The sequence below is a fragment of the Halictus rubicundus genome, chromosome 3, assembly GCF_050948215.1.
Source record: "Halictus rubicundus isolate RS-2024b chromosome 3, iyHalRubi1_principal, whole genome shotgun sequence".
NCBI lineage: Eukaryota > Metazoa > Arthropoda > Insecta > Hymenoptera > Halictidae > Halictus > Halictus rubicundus.
The window spans coordinates 20907803-20923639 of record NC_135151.1 but is presented as its reverse complement, the minus strand read 5'-3'; the positions used below and the strand labels follow the sequence as shown (position 1 = coordinate 20923639).

The following is a 15837-nucleotide window of genomic DNA, read 5'->3' as shown; positions in this document are numbered from 1 at the left end:
CGACTATACAGGGTGTCCCATAAAGAGTGTCGGAAAGACGGATATCACAGTGACTGTGTATATAAATTTTCCGTAAACAAGATTCAAGTGATCAACGAAGAAAGGTTACTCCAAAGGTTCCCCTCTAAAGGTTACTCCGCGTCCGCGTCGACAACGGTGGCCGGGCGGCGAAAGGTCAGAAGGAGGCTTGACCGGAAGCGAGAGTGGTAGGACGAAGGACCATTAATAGAGCGCGAAATCCGGCGGTCATGCGCCAATCATCTTTCGCGACAGTCCCGAGGAAACAAGTATTTTCCATCAACGCGTCGGCCGCGTAGTCGATATACTCCCGAAACCAGCTACCACTGCCGCCCCCCCCCCCCCTCAAATTCCGTTTATTATTCCGATATGCGATCCCGTCCCCTTTCTTCCGCATTTAGCAGCCCTGTACAGGCTCGATAGCCTAGTATCGATGCGCCCGGACAATTCCGGTGCTATCTCGGCCAAGTGTGCGTTTTTATTTTCTGTTAATTGATTTTTACACTCTGATACACCCTGGCCGAGGTTGTGCTCCCTTTATGACAGAGCCGCAACGACGTCACCGTTTCGTCGCGTAGCCATGGAAATCGGTGCGGTGCGCGGCCACGTCGCGTCGCGTCGCGTCGCGTCGCGTCGGTCCACGGGCCGAGTCGGTCCGCGGGCCAACGATATCGTCCCGGCGATAGCAACTAATTGAAATCGAGACTCGGGGGTTCGAGCTCGGCCGGTTCCTCATCCGAGAGAGATTGCTTCTTAGAAGAATGGCCTGTGGAAACCTTCGACGCGGTAGCGGCGGGGGCAGGGGGGATGAGGGGAGGGGGTGCGGTCCACTTCGGTAGCGCAAGGAAACACACGAGGAATCCCTTCGAACGAGAAACACCCCTCGTAAACTTTCTTTCCTACGCTCGCTATCTTTGTATCGCCGTTCAGTCTCCTTGTCCTCGTGCGCGACCACCACACTCTTCGGGTACGGTGTGTACGTGACCGCACCACCACGAGACACCGTCGAATCGTCGGCGAAGTAGATTTTTCCGCACCTCGATATGATTAATATCCCGGCCGAGATAGGACCATAGGGGGGGTGGGAGGAGTCGCGAGGGGGTGAGACCAGGGTCGCGGAACAAGGAGAGAATCTGTGGGGGTAGGATGAAAGAAAGGGAGAGGAAAGAGAGAAATGTCGGAGAAAAGAGTGGGGGGGGAGGGGAGAGAAAGAGGAAACGGACGGGACGTGGCGGTTGCGGGGAAAAAAGGAGAAGGATGACGGAGGGTGAAGGCAGCCGAGGTAAAAGGGAACGGTTATGGGCCCGGTGGTCGCTTGCCGTACAGCAAATCCCCGTCAACCGCATTCAATTACGATGTTATCGCGAATACAGATGACGGTTATTTCCTTCGGTACACCCTATACGTAACATTCGCGATGCGGCCTGGCCCTGGGCTGGCGTGGCGTGGCGTGGCGTGGCGTGGCGCGACGCAGACCGACGCCGACGCCGGCGTCGCTTCTCCGTCGAAAGTTAAGGCAGTATATCGTGTAATGGCGGGTTGGCCGGCCGCCCGTGTGATTGCTTTAGGATGCGCGCCGACAATACACCGGGATAAACTCCGATTCCGACCGACCACTGTTACAGCCGCTTCCTTGCCCTTCCTCGGCCCCCGCGGACTTCCTCTTCGTCGTTCGTTCTTCGTCCTTCACGCCGGACACCGCCGAAACGAATCTCAATCCCCCCCGTTCTACTGTTCTCTTTGCCATTGTCAATCGGGATCGTTCGTTTCGCGGGGACAGTTAGATAACAGAAAGTTCGTTACTCGTCTTACACGATGACAGAGACAACATACGTTCCCACGACCTGTTCTCGTTGTTTTCAGGTGTGCAATTTGTGCACGGGCTGGATCCCGCTTGTGCTGTTACTTCCTCGCCCTTCCTCGAACTTTGACCCGACAAAATCGGGGTCCTCTGACCTCGATCGCGAATCACCACTATTCTTTTTTCCTATTGGCCTATTATCGCTGACCTAGACTACTGAGGAATAGTAGTTAACCGTGTCCTTTAACTGGTTAGAAAATTTTACCGGAAATGAAGTATAAAATGGATTGTACTGAAAGTATTAGGCGTATCTATAAGTAATCAATTATTTGCAAAGAATTTGTTTTGCCTTTATACTACTTTATACTACTGTAGAATAGTGCTTACGGTGTTTTTAACTGCTTAGGAAATTTGACGGGGAATAAATTATAAAATGAAATGTACCGAGGAAAAGTATAAATCTTTGGAAATATCGAAGCACAGTTTGTCGAGTTGGTTGAGCAGCATTTCTTCCAAGTCACGGGCCCCGAATTTACGCACGATTATTCTTTTTTCACGTGGCCTGTTATCACTGACCTCGACTACTGTAGAATAGTGCTTACGGTGTTTTGAACTGCTTAGGAAATTTGACGGGGAATAAATTATAAAATGAAATGTTAGACTTTGGCCTATTGTCACTGACCTCGACTACTGTAGAATAGTGCTTACGCTGTCTTTAACTGCTTAGGAAATTTGACGGGGAATAAATTATAAAATGAAATGTACCGAGGAAAAGTATAAATCTTTGGAAAACGAAGCACGGTTTGTCGAGTTGGTTCAGCAGCATTTCTTCCAAGTCATGGGCTTCAAATTTACGCAGGATTATTCTTTTTTCACGTGGCCTATTGTCACTGACCTCGACTACTGTAGAATAGTGCTTACGGTGTTTTTAACTGCTTAGGAAATTTGACGGGGAATAAATTATAAAATGAAATGTTAGACTTTGGCCTATTGTCACTGACCTCGACTACTGTAGAATAGTGCTTACGGTGTTTTGAACTGCTTAGGAAATTTGACGGGAAATAAATTATAAAATGAAGTGTACCGAGGAAAAGTATAAATCTTTGGAAATCGAAGCACAGTTTGTCGAGTTGGTTGAGCAGCATTTCTTCCAAGTCACGGGCCTCGAATTTACGCACGATTATTCTTTTTTCACGTGGCCTATTGTCACTGACCTCGACTACTGTAGAATAGTGCTTACGGTGTTCTGAACTGCTTAGGAAATTTGACGGGGAATAAATTATAAAATGAAATGTTAGACTTTGGCCTATTGTCACTGACCTCGACTACTGTAGAATAGTGCTTACGGTGTTTTGAACTGCTTAGGAAATTTGACGGGAAATAAATTATAAAATGAAGTGTACCGAGGAAAAGTATAAATCTTTGGAAAACGAAGCACAGTTTGTCGACTTGGTCGAGCAGCATTTCTTCCAAGATAGGAGCCTCGAATTTACGCACAATCGGTACGGTCGATGTCCTGGGGCTCCATCTAGGTGTCCTAGCTTATCTACTACGGGAGGAGAGCGCCGCGGCCTATTTTCCTTCAAACTTCTCGCGGCCGTTTCCCCGTGCTTTTCGTGCACGGTTTGGCGAGCACGACCGGCGTGGCCCACCCTCGACGTTTTCGAGCGATAAAACGTGAAATACGAGCGTGCACGGTGGTCGAACTTCTATTCGCCTCGACCGAAAAGGATGTCCGGATCATAACGGCCCGCGCTCTGTACACCCCGTTGCTTTCATGAGTTACTTTACACGACCATTTGAAAAGGACACGCTCGATCCTCTCGAACGGCTCCTCGAACTCCTGTCTACCTCGAGACCGTGACCCCTCGATCGACAAACAAAACGACCCGAGCTTCTCAGCATCCGTTCGCATCGGATTCAACAATATTTAAAAATATCAATGAGAAAGTGTCGTCGTAAATCTGTTTAAAATTGTCCTGTACAGGGTGAGACGTCTAAATCAGATCACCTAAATAACACGGTAGCTATTACAGTGACAGATAAAGAAATCTGTCGTACGAAATTTGCTCGGTTTCGGGGGTGGCATAATCTCACAGTTTTCTTGTACGTGGACGCGTAGAGAAGGTCAACTCCGTGTACTAAAGGTAGTACATAGAAACATATATCACTCCATTCGAAAACACGGAGTTGACCTTCACGCGTCCTCTAGGTGTCCACCCAAAAGAAAAACTGTTGACATTATGCCACCCTCGAAACCGATCAAGCGTCGTCTCCTACCACCAATAGGAACCGAGATATTCATATAGCCTGGTTTAACACTAGGTTTACGGGACCCGTCATAATGGCGGATTCTAATATTTTTAATTTACGATTATTGAGATTGTGAAGATCCATCTACGTGGAATTACTCAACAAACTTATTTCCTTAGGTACATATTATTTAAAAAATGGCTGAAAACTTGGATAGACACATTCTTCATACTTTCATAAAGTAATGTAAAATACTCACTTTTATTGCTACGTAAACCTAGTGTTAAATGTCCCCCCTCCCCGTATATAAAATTGCGAACAAAAATAAGGAGGGTGTCAAGGAAAAAGCGAAAAGTTTCGTTCCACATTGACGTATAAATGTTTCAAATCCTCTTACAGCTAAAAATACGAGGAAGATCGTCATATTCAGATTTATCAGTCCCGGTCAGTGTGACATCCAGGTAATTCCGTCTTCTTCTCTTGTCACTCCACATTTCACTTGCCAGCTGTCTAATAGCATCGAGTGACCAGAAATACACGGTGGTCGGATCACAGAAGGAGCGACACATCGCGGCAACGTTTTAAGGATTTCTGACGAATCGTCATCGCGTAATCGATCATTCTCGAAGAAATCTTGTGGTCCGCCGAAGAACCATACTGACTTACGGCAGTTCCGGTGCGTCGTCCACCCCTTCGATAGGCAGGTCGAACAAAACCGTCCGACGCCGGAATGAAGCAACCTGACACATGTCAAAAGCTTCGCGACGCCGATAGAGCCGGGCAAACGGCTAGGTATCTTCTACGGGGTTGGGGGGAGAAAAAAAGATACAAGGAAGATTAATTGGAACCTCCTCGGAGGGAACGGTCACGAGGAGATGGGTGCTCGCATAGGAGAAAGAGAGAGAGAGAGAGGGACGGGGATGGAAGAGCAGAAGGGAAATTGAGAGGAGCCGGCGAAAGAGAGACGGACCAGCGTCAGGATAGCGAGGGCGAGCTTTTTGCCGAACACATAATGCATAGCGAAGGATGACACCCTTATCTCGGGATCTTTAATTCCGTGAGCCGCCGCGAGGGGGTTGCCGCGTCGTCATTTGTCGGTTGCACCGCGCTCGAATCAGGGACGGCCGTAGTGGGTGGATAAAACCACCGGCGCTGTTAACATCACCGTTGGGTACAGGGGCTGGAAATTGCCTTGGCTGATTTCATTTCGAGCCAGATTATTTTAAGGGGTTCTGCTTTTCTTTCCCCCTCCCCTTCCGCGTTCCTGCCAGCCCCGGCCTCCCCCGTTTAGTCCGCCCCCGCACCCGAGGTGATTAATGCGAGCCGGGTCAACAAAGCGGGCGGTTCAACCGAAGCAAACAGCGATTCAGATTCGCGTTACCTTTTAGGCCCGCTCGCGTGCTGACCGATTAATTTATGCGCGCGCCCACCGACAGCGATCCCCGCTCGCGCGAAATCAGAGTGGGGGGGGGGGCTCTGCTTGGCACAACCAGCACGCGCCCCGTTAGGCCAGATTCCTGATACCGGGAACGGCCGGCCGACAACGATGATGTTTGTTTCGCCTACATGGCTTTTGCATTTTCAGGTGTCAAGCGTTTCAAGAATTTTATTGCTTCAACCCTTTGGAAACGCGACGGCGCCCGACCACCCTCGAGAGTATACGATTATACTCGCGACCCAATTTAGACGATTTTGAGGAACGGATTTAAAGAACTGTAATTATCAGTGCACGTCATGCGACAATCGAAGTCTGTAACGCTGGCAGTAACAAGAGCACTAGGCTTTTCGATTTTTATTGTGAGAGGAAATAATGTAAAATAATGTAAATCTTATGTCTAATTATGTATTATTGGTTTTCACCCTTAAATAAATAAGGCGTTTGTGAGTTGTAAATTTTCACTTCCAAATGCCCCACAATTACAGATTTAACAAATTTGATTTTTTAAATATTTGAATTTTAAAAAATTCTATATTAAGAACTAGTGGATTTCAATTCATAATTAGTGACCTGAAAAAGCATTACTGTACAATTTTTTTTGGGGAAGCAAAAATTGTACAGTAGTGCTTTTTCAGGTCACTAATTATGAATTGAAATCTATTTGCTACTAATGTAGAATTTCTGAAAATTTTTATATATGTATATATATATATATATCCGTCGAATTCAATTCGCCTTTTTGCTTTCAAATAGTTTGTAAAAATTGCAAGTGTTGTTAAGAGTTGTAAATTTTCACTTTGAAATTGCCCACAATTACAGATTTAAAAAATTTGATATTTTAAATATTTAAATTTTCAAAAATTCTATATTAAGAACTAGTGGATTTCAATTCATAATTAGTGACCAGGAAAAGCATTACTGCACAATTTTTTTAGAGGAAGCAAAAATTGTACAGTCCTTTTTCAGGTCACTAATTATAAATTGAAATCTATTTGTTCTGAATGTAGAATTTCTAAAAATTTTTATATATGTACATCCGTCGAATTCAATTGGCCATTTTGCTTGTAAACATTTTTAAAAAAACTGCCATATCAATTTCTGAGCAGAACTATAAGAGTCAATGAGGTGTTCATTGAAAATAACAGCAGTAGATTTGCAACATAATATATTAACCTTGTAACAATGAAAATTGTAAGATTAGGATCAACGTTGTATAAAAATATCAATAGAGAAATTGTGAAGTGGTTACTGTACGGGCCGGAGTATTAATTTCTCGTTACGCGGTCGCTAAAGTTCAAGAGTTAAATTTGGATTAATGGGACAGGTACGAGATACAATTACGAATCGAGAGATCCGTTGTATAAACTAATTGGAAGACTGAATGAAATTTCCCCATTCGAGACGACATTTTCGAGGGAGTTTATTTTGAATATTCGCGGACTATGAATATTGACGACTGCAGGCAGGTTAAGGAGTCTGGCTGCTCTTTATGTTAAATATTCAACGATCGACTCGAGCAGATTGTCGCGGAGTGGGAAGATCGTATATTGAAGTGGAACCAGTGAATAATAAATACGGACACTCTAATTAGTCACAGACTGAGAGTAAGTGCCAATTTTAACAAAAATTCAATCGACAGATTTCCTTTCACCCTGTATAGCCCGTATTTTTGTTACGAACGTCAATCAAAATGCAACTTCGAAACAACAAATATCATCGTTTAAGTACAAATAAATTTTGAATTCTGAGTTCAAGAGAAGATTTATTCTGTTGCGCAAAATAAGAATTGACAATGACGATGCATAACTTTTTTTCGTCACGAAGGAGACAAAACAGAGCCCGACACTTTTGTCACTTTGTCGCTAAAAATAAAATTAGACTCGAGAATATTCATAAATAAGCGGCCTCAAAGTTACTCGGAGCTATAGAGGGTTAATAAAATATTCTCTTTTTTTTTTAACTTATATTTCAGCGTTCCTCGTGTCCCATACGCCAATAAAAATAACTAGAATACTAAAAATAAAGACTGTATACCGGGCGTCTTTCAAATAAATTGTACAAGCAGTCCGGAGGTGATTCTATATAATATTTTTTATTTCGACGCCTTGGTTCTGGAGAAATTGCTATTTCATAGAAATCGACTGACACGTCTGATCATGACTTGCCGATTCTACTTCCGGCAAAGATCGGCGGATCTTCAAACTCATTTTTCCCGGAAACGAAGCGCTAAAAAAAATGTTTCCCCTTCTTTTCAACTTGTGTCTACACGTAGAACAAGAGGAAATTGCAATCGGTCGAAATTACAGACAATTGCAATTTTTCCAAATTTTTTCCCACGTCGTGTAGTAAGCTAACTTCTCAAAAGAAGTCCAATTAACACTTTACCTGTCAAAATGACGGGTTCTAATATTTGTAATTGAAAATTTATTAAGATTCCAAGGATGCATACGTGAGAAATTATTTAGCAAATTTATTTCTTTGGATATATATATTACTTTAAAAATACAGTCTTCTCTCGATATATGTCGCAGATACCTGGCTGATAAAAGTCGCAGATCCCCACTACCTCGGAGATCGAGAGGCCTCGGACGCCGAGGAGTGTAAACATAATGCGGGTCAGCGTGGATCGAAGAATGATAGTATCTCCTGGACGATATATGTCACTGGCAAGACCAGTCTTGTTGACAAATATCGAGAAGACAGTGTATTGAGAAAACACTGTACACTAAAAATGTGGGTAGCACGTTCTCATTTTTATAAAGTAATGCAAAATAGTCGGTTTTAGTGCTCCGTGAAGCTAGTGTTAAAAAAATTATGGTTCTCTCAAGGGTGTAATATTACTGTGATTCAGGTACATACCCGTTCAACCGACGAATTCCATTGGTAGATTCGATTCGGCGAAATGTCCGCTCGGAACGGTTTAAATCTGAACGTTCGCCAGGAATTTTCGGGGATGAACGACACAAGGGTGGATTTCGGTGTGGGCGACGAGCGGAGCGAAGCGGAACGGGACCGCGAGTTTTAAAGAGTTTCAACGTTCTATTATAAAGTCTTCACCGTGCATAATAACATTCAACTCCGTGGGCTGGAAGGCATTAGGGAAATCGTGTTGCCTCCCCCTGGCTGTTTCACCCTCACCCCTTTCCCGGCCGAACCACCCCGTCGATCCCACCCCTCGTCAGAAACGTGCCGGCTCGGTTCTGGATATTTCCCTGTAGCATGCGGACAATACGGCTCCCACAAATCAGCGGATCTCGCGGCGCGTCACGATTGTTGCGTCTCGTCGATTCTCCAACGGCTCCGGGCATCGAAATAAGACACGCGGGAGGGTTAGCCTAATGTCGGGATAACGTCCATAAATAACGGAAAAACAGACAAACCTGTCGCTCTATGGTGCCTGCCGTTCGCCTTCCTGCCATTAGTCCCTGGAAGCGAGAGATGATGATTGAAAGTGTTCTATTTTCTCTTTTTGTGTTTATAAGAATGTTATATTTTCTCGGTAGTAATGGGGCAGCCTCTAACGAGGCGATCCGTAAATATGTTATTAGTGCGCTAATAAATGATATTTATATACAGATCATCGATAAAAAAAAAAAGAGGAAAGAGTCCCGTCTCTCGCGTTACACACCGAACGGTTGTTCCTTTTCCCTTTTTCTCTATCTCACAGCTGGTGCAACAGCTCTTTTTGTTTTCGCTTTCACTCACACACACACACACACTCTCTCTCTCTCTCTCTCTCTCTCTCTCGTTCGCGTTCGCTCTTTCTCTCCTCCCTCTTTCTCCGTAACCTCTTTGTACTTAATCGATACGGTGGTTTCAAATTTTGCTCGCGACCTTGAATAATTTACAGATCGTCCCGCGATCCATGGAAAAGTTCCGTGACCCGCGGGCTACGACGGGTTCGAGATCATTTTTCGGAGGCGGAGGAAAGAGAACGCAACCAGTCTTCTCCACGGCCAGGGAAGTTCTCCCGCTCCTCGTCCTCGCTCCTCGTCCGTCTCGGCCGTGTTTTGGTATAGGTGTCGCCCTCGTCTCTCCGTTTTGCGTCTCTTCTCTTCTCCAGCTTGATTTTTTTTGGCATTAAAGCGTAAAGCCGCGACTAAGCCCCTCCCCGTCCGGCAGACGTCCGAACACGAATCTCGTGATCGAGTTCGAAGCTCGGTTCGAAATTCGAGCGGGAAACGGAACGATTCCTATAGGCTGTGACACCGGAACGAAGTTTGGCCGTTCGAGGTCACCCCCACCACGCCCACTGGGCGTTCCCGCGCGGGCCAAGTGGGGGAAGCAGCGCCGAACGGCCAATATAGTTCGCTCCGAGCATAGTCATCGCCGCCGATTCTTCGCTCGATCCCGATCAGCTTGAAATCCGAAAATCCGAGTGTTCCGTCTGCCTTCGAGGCGGGCATCGAAACTCTTCTATCGTTAATCTTTGGTATCAACAATCTTGAACAATTGCGCCACGTTTTCGGCTCGTATACCGCGATTCGGAGACCCCTCGGGATTCGTCGTATTCACGAGCTCGACGCACCGCGACCGTCTAATCGAGAACACGCGCGCGCAACGCGTCGACCGAAACTGAACAACAAAACAAATTCAACGACTTGCGAAAACAGTGTAGTCTAATAGTTTCGGAAGAAACGGGGCTTTCAACGACGATTCAACAATTCATTCGTCACGGTAATCGTGCACGGTAATCAAGTATCCCGGTAATCGATCCCTCCCCTCTTCTCATTCTACTCCTCTCCTCTCCTCTCCTCTCCTCTCTCGGCTACAGTAGCCTGCTCGATTAGCTGCTACGTCGAATAGCGACGAATCACGAGTACCGTTAAAAATCATCGATTGGTCTGCGTATACTGATAGTCTCTCGGGGTGCAGAGTCGACGATCTCGGATATTTACAAGGGGACTCTGCCACATTCGCAAACATGCTCGCACGCACACACTTCTGCTCTCGCTCTCGCACCGTTTCACGCTAGAAATATATCTTACATGAATCGTCTATCTTATTGTTATACGCCGGTATCATATATTACAAGACGCGTTTTGCCTGTACATGTTGGATCTGTGTGCGCGTTCGTGTCGGTGCATCTGTCCACACGTCTCTGTACGTGTTTATGCGTCTCTCTGTGTGTACGTGTGTTAGTGTTTCGTGTGTGTACGCGTTCAATATGATCGTACGGTCCTAATTTTATCAACAAATCCTCCGTTAAATTTGTTCACACTATTCGCGATCACAGTGATTAAATCCCGAACCTCTCGACGAAGTAAAAACGTTCGAGCGACCTGTGGGCCGTTCGCGAGCAACTTCGCCGAAAAGTCGGCTCTCGTTTTCTCTTCGGTCTCGTAAGGAATCGCGATCCTCGCGATCCGACGCGCCCCTCTCTCTCGCTCTCTCTCTCTCTCGCTCTCTCGCTCTAGTCCTTAGCCGCGTTCACTATTTCCCTCTCTCTCGCTCTCTCTCTCTCTCTCTTTGTCTTGCTATCTCGTTCCCTCTAGCTCCCTCTGTCTCCCGTCTCTGTTCTTCGCTCCGTCGTCAACGTTCTCAGCTTCGGTCCGCCGGGCAGCTTTAGTAACCGCTGAGACACCTGAGCTTCTTCAAGGGAGGCGACAACTCGTTTCAGCTGGTCGACGCCTGCACGGACATCGGCGGAGGTTTCACCGGGCCCATAGCTGGACCGGACAGACCGTTGTTGTTCATGTCGCCGGGGGCCCTCGGACCGCCCACGCCTATGGCCGTCCCACCGTTCGCTGTCGGCGTGCTCCCTGACATTTGTCCCTGCAGCCGTCAATTCATTATTTCTTACTATAACTCGTGGAATGGACAAAGGAAAAGGGGAACTTATCGTTGACACGTTGACTCGTCGATCTACAGTGAATTCGCGATATATGTCGCCAGGACCTCGACGATAAGTGTCGCGGAATTATCCCCACCACCGCGGGATATATCCCGTGACGGACCCCGAGGAGTGTAAACATAACAGGGGTCGGAAATGTCACCTGGACGATCATTGTCACTGGCAAGACCCCTGGTGTGGACATATATCGAGAATTCACTGTATTCAAATCTCGCGGAATTCGAATAGTTTGCACGATGCGATAGAAAATGGAAAATTAACCCTTTGCGCTTCTTCATCAACCCTTCTGCTATTTTGTTCCCGACAATATTCTATCATTTTAAAAGATTTATTTAAAATTTACTTGAAAAGACAGTTCCTTGATTGGTACTAATTTTTACACAATTTATTTGCTAATACATTGAAAGTAGTGAACAAAAAAGTAAATTTATGATGTATGTTAATTGAATTACATAAAATGTACTTCAAAAAGCAGTTCCTTGATCGGTACTAATTTTATACAATTTCTTTACTAATATATTGGAGATAGTTAACGAAAAGCAAATGTATATTGTGTATTAAGTGTATTACATAAAATGTACTTCGAAAAGTAGTTCCTTGGCTGGTACTAATTTTAAATGATTTTGTTTACTAATTGTGTTATAACTAAACAGATGTATATCGTTCATCTAAGTAACAAAATCGACATTGTAAGTAGACTATAGATTTTATGCATTTATAACAAAACGGAGTAGATCAAATGTAAGACAATAAAGACATTTAAAGAATTTGAAAATACAAAATATATATACATAGAGAATTCAAAAAATTTGAAAACAAAAGATATAAATGTCTACGTAGCTCCTGTATCTTGCAATTTATATAGATAATTTTTATTTCACATCAAAATTCATTTATCTGACATAACTTATTAAAGCTGACAAATGAAAAATGTCGAATGACATCCAACATAGCAATTTCTGCAAATAAAACTGACGTCAAGTTGCATTCGAAATAGGAGTACAAAGGGTTCAGATTTATCATAGTGTTTTCTAAACACTAAAATCATAAAATTAAATTTTCCAATTTTCTACTGTTCTAATCAATTGTTACAACTACATAAAAAGTTTTTCCACATATTTACGGTTAACACGACAGTCAACGCGTTGAAAGATACTTAGGCGAGAAATTGATCGATCCGAAAGTTCTCTTAGGTCAAACAAGGGGGTAGTTTCATTAACATATTGGCTGCTGCAACGTATATAGCTCTTGAAAACCTGATTTTATAATGAAGCATTACATATTGCACATACAGAAGCGAATAAAATTGTAACAACCCCTACAAATACGATAGTTCACACAATTGCATATCTCACAAACGTAATAACTACGATAACACTCTATCACCGTCTTGCAATAATTTTGCCTAAATTATTATTTAATAATTTTCCATAAATTCTGATACAGCAAAACTCACAGAGAACTAAATAAAAATTATAGATATTTCTCTAACCTTTTTTCTAATTTTTCCAATCTTCTGGTCTCACAACTCATAGAGAACTAAAAATTATAGATATTTCTCTAACCTTTTTTTTTAATTTTTCCAATCTTCTGGTCTCACAACTCGTAGAGAACTAAATAAAAATTATAGATATTTCTCTAACCTTTTTTCTAACTTTTCCAATCTTCTGGTCTCACAACAATATCATATCAAACATCAGTGACAAGAAAATATTTCTAACCTATCATATATCCAAACTAGACGTGCAGATAGTATAACCATGTATAACAAACGCTATTTTCAGACGGAAATTATAATACAAGATAATAAACAGTTTGATACACAAGCTTATCACGTCGCAACCAACATGTTAAGGAAGCTAACGGTACCAGTCGAAGCAGGTAAAACAAGTTACACAAACATGTCACCAGAAATAGATGTACGATAAGGGAACGAGCGCTATTTCATAAGCGCAGTTCGATAAGGAAAACTAACTTCAACAACCTCAAATTAATGTTTAAGAACCGTTTTACTCGTTCTGGCTACGCAAAATATAAAATTCAAATATCTTTCCGGGTAATCAAAGAGACGTCAGAAGTCGCCGGTAATTTTCGAAACTGATATCTAGAGGCTCTCGATCGAAGAAAAGGATATTATACCGATTATTATTATTATTATTCGTTTGAAACCGATCAACGATCGACTTCAATTAGCGTCTTAATCCGAAACGTGAAACTGGTAGCACAGCGACTGGACCCCCCCCCCCCCAAGGATAGCGCAAAGAACGCGCGTTTTGCATCGCAAAAGTGATGGATAATTGCGACGGTGGGGGAGGAGAGAAGGGAAGGGCGAAAAGGTCGCGGGATAGTACAATTAAAACGCGAGGCACTCCTCGGTATCGATAACAACGACAAAACCACCGGGCCGATTTCACGCAGGCGCGTGCGAAACGCTTCAAACGTTCCGCCTCTCTTAACTTACGTTCGACGCGTGATTATGTTGACCCACCGACTGGCCAAGTCCCTGATGAGGTTGCTGTGGATTGTGACCGGGATGCATGTTCTGGCCTGGCGGCGTCGGCGTTGGGGGCAGTTGCCTTTTGATGTACGCCAGCGAAGCGGGTGTTTGTACTGACATATTGGCGAACGCCAGCATCTCCTCGTAATCGTACTCGCAGAGAATTTTGTTCTCGTTCAGGTAGAATCGATCGCCCACGCAAAACCTGCAAACAGAAACAGCCACTGTCGAAGCTTTGCTGATCGCCCGGGCCCACGCGGATCGCCGAGTTTCCCCGCGCGATCTGATCATCATCTCTGCCGGCCGCACGGTGGGCCAAAAACGCCAAAACGTGGCCAAAATGCAACAAATGAATTTCACGTTAGGGGTATGGCTCTTGCCGTATCGGATTCTCAGGTAATGACTGTGTAAGAAGCCGAAGGTAAAAAGGCCTTACTACCTATACCTGCTAAATGGTGGGAGTACAAATATCCCATACAGTCGTCTCGCAGTTTTCGTGCAGTGAACTACGTTGTGGAAAAAAAGGTGTCAAGCTTACAATTTTACGGAAATTGAATTTTTTTTGTGCGTGTACGATGGATGCTGTTCCTGGAAGTAAATACTATACATAATAATAACGTTGGATTTATATTAATTAATGTTTGGAATGTATGAAGTGAACGATAATACTTAGTGCACAGATTTTACAAGTGTATACTGAAAGTTGTATATTCCACAATATTCCACGGAGATTCTTGTCGAGTCTTGTAGCAGATACTATTATTTAACATTATTTTGAAAAAGTAGCTGCCCAAAACTGCCCCTTTCGTAATGCGATCCATTTTTGTGACGCAGAGGTAGTCATGGTACTAGTTACAAGTATGTTTTGTCGGGAAATTTAGAAGTTATAATAAAATTTGTTAAATAAGCATTGTATGGTTCCACTTATAGAGTTTTCTGATACCACAATTTCTTTTTTAACAATAATTTTTTTATTGTTTGAAAAAAATTTTATTTTTGTTTTTTGCAATTTTGACATCATATTCATATTCGCCGGCCCGAAAAATATGGGAATACTAATTTTCAAGAAAGTCCAATAATTTTTTTGGTTACGCATCCGCCATATTGAATCCGCCATTTTGTTTTTTGCAATTTTGACATCATATTCATATTCGCCGGCCCGAAAAATATGGGAATACTAATTTTCAAGAAAGTCCAATAATTTTTTTACGCATCCGCCATTTTGTTTTTTGCAATTTTGACGTCATATTCATATTCGCCGGCCCGAAAAATATGGGAATTCTAATTTTCAAGAAAGTCCAATAATTTTTTTACGCATCCGCGATATTGAATCGGCCATTTTGTTTTTTTTATAATTTTGACATCAGATTCATATTGGTCGGCCCGAAAAATATGGGAATACTAATTTTCAAGAAAGTCCAATAATTTTTTTACGCATCCGCGATATTGAATCCGCCATTTTGTTTTTTGCAATTTTGACATTAGATTCATATTTATTAATTTTCTTCTGAAGAATTGAACTTTGCAAATTGCAAATGTACGTTTGGGTACACTGTAAGCAACATTATTCATTATATGGATAAACAAATGTGTTTCTCTAATTGTGGTTTTAACAACTCGATCATCCACTGTAAATAGTGTACTCTGATCATTAGACTGCGGGTCTTTGTGCATTTATAACGAAATTGAGTAGATAAAATTTGAAATTGTAGGAGAATTTTTAAAATTTCCAATGTCAATATAGTCTTTCTCATCTATTAAAATTAGCAAGTGAAGAAATAACATTCGACTTGATTTCCATTTCTTGTGACCAATGCAGACAATTATTATTTTGCATAAAGATCCGCAGTCTACCGATCATTTTTCCTTATGCTGTGTATTTTTTATATTTCCTGAGAAATGGCGCGTTCGAGCGGGCGTTATTGGAATAGATAGAACCATTGGAAATGATTTTATAATAAACACAGTAAAATTAT

General features: G+C 43.2%; 1 protein-coding gene across 6 annotated transcripts in view; it reads right to left on the bottom strand.

Annotated features, from left to right (window-relative positions):
* Window positions 1-8958: 8958 nt before the first annotated feature.
* Window positions 8959-15837, bottom strand: part of LOC143352935 (LIM domain only protein 3) — a 131684-nt gene continuing 124805 nt past the window's right edge. For all 6 annotated transcript variants that reach the window (XM_076785980.1, XM_076785978.1, XM_076785981.1 and 3 more), the window contains 2 exons: window positions 13826-14066; window positions 8959-11285 (listed from right to left, as the gene is read on the bottom strand). In XM_076785980.1, the coding sequence (XP_076642095.1) occupies window positions 11127-11285; window positions 13826-14066 (400 nt within the window). In that variant the 3' untranslated portion in view covers window positions 8959-11126. The remainder of the gene's footprint in view (window positions 11286-13825; window positions 14067-15837) is intronic.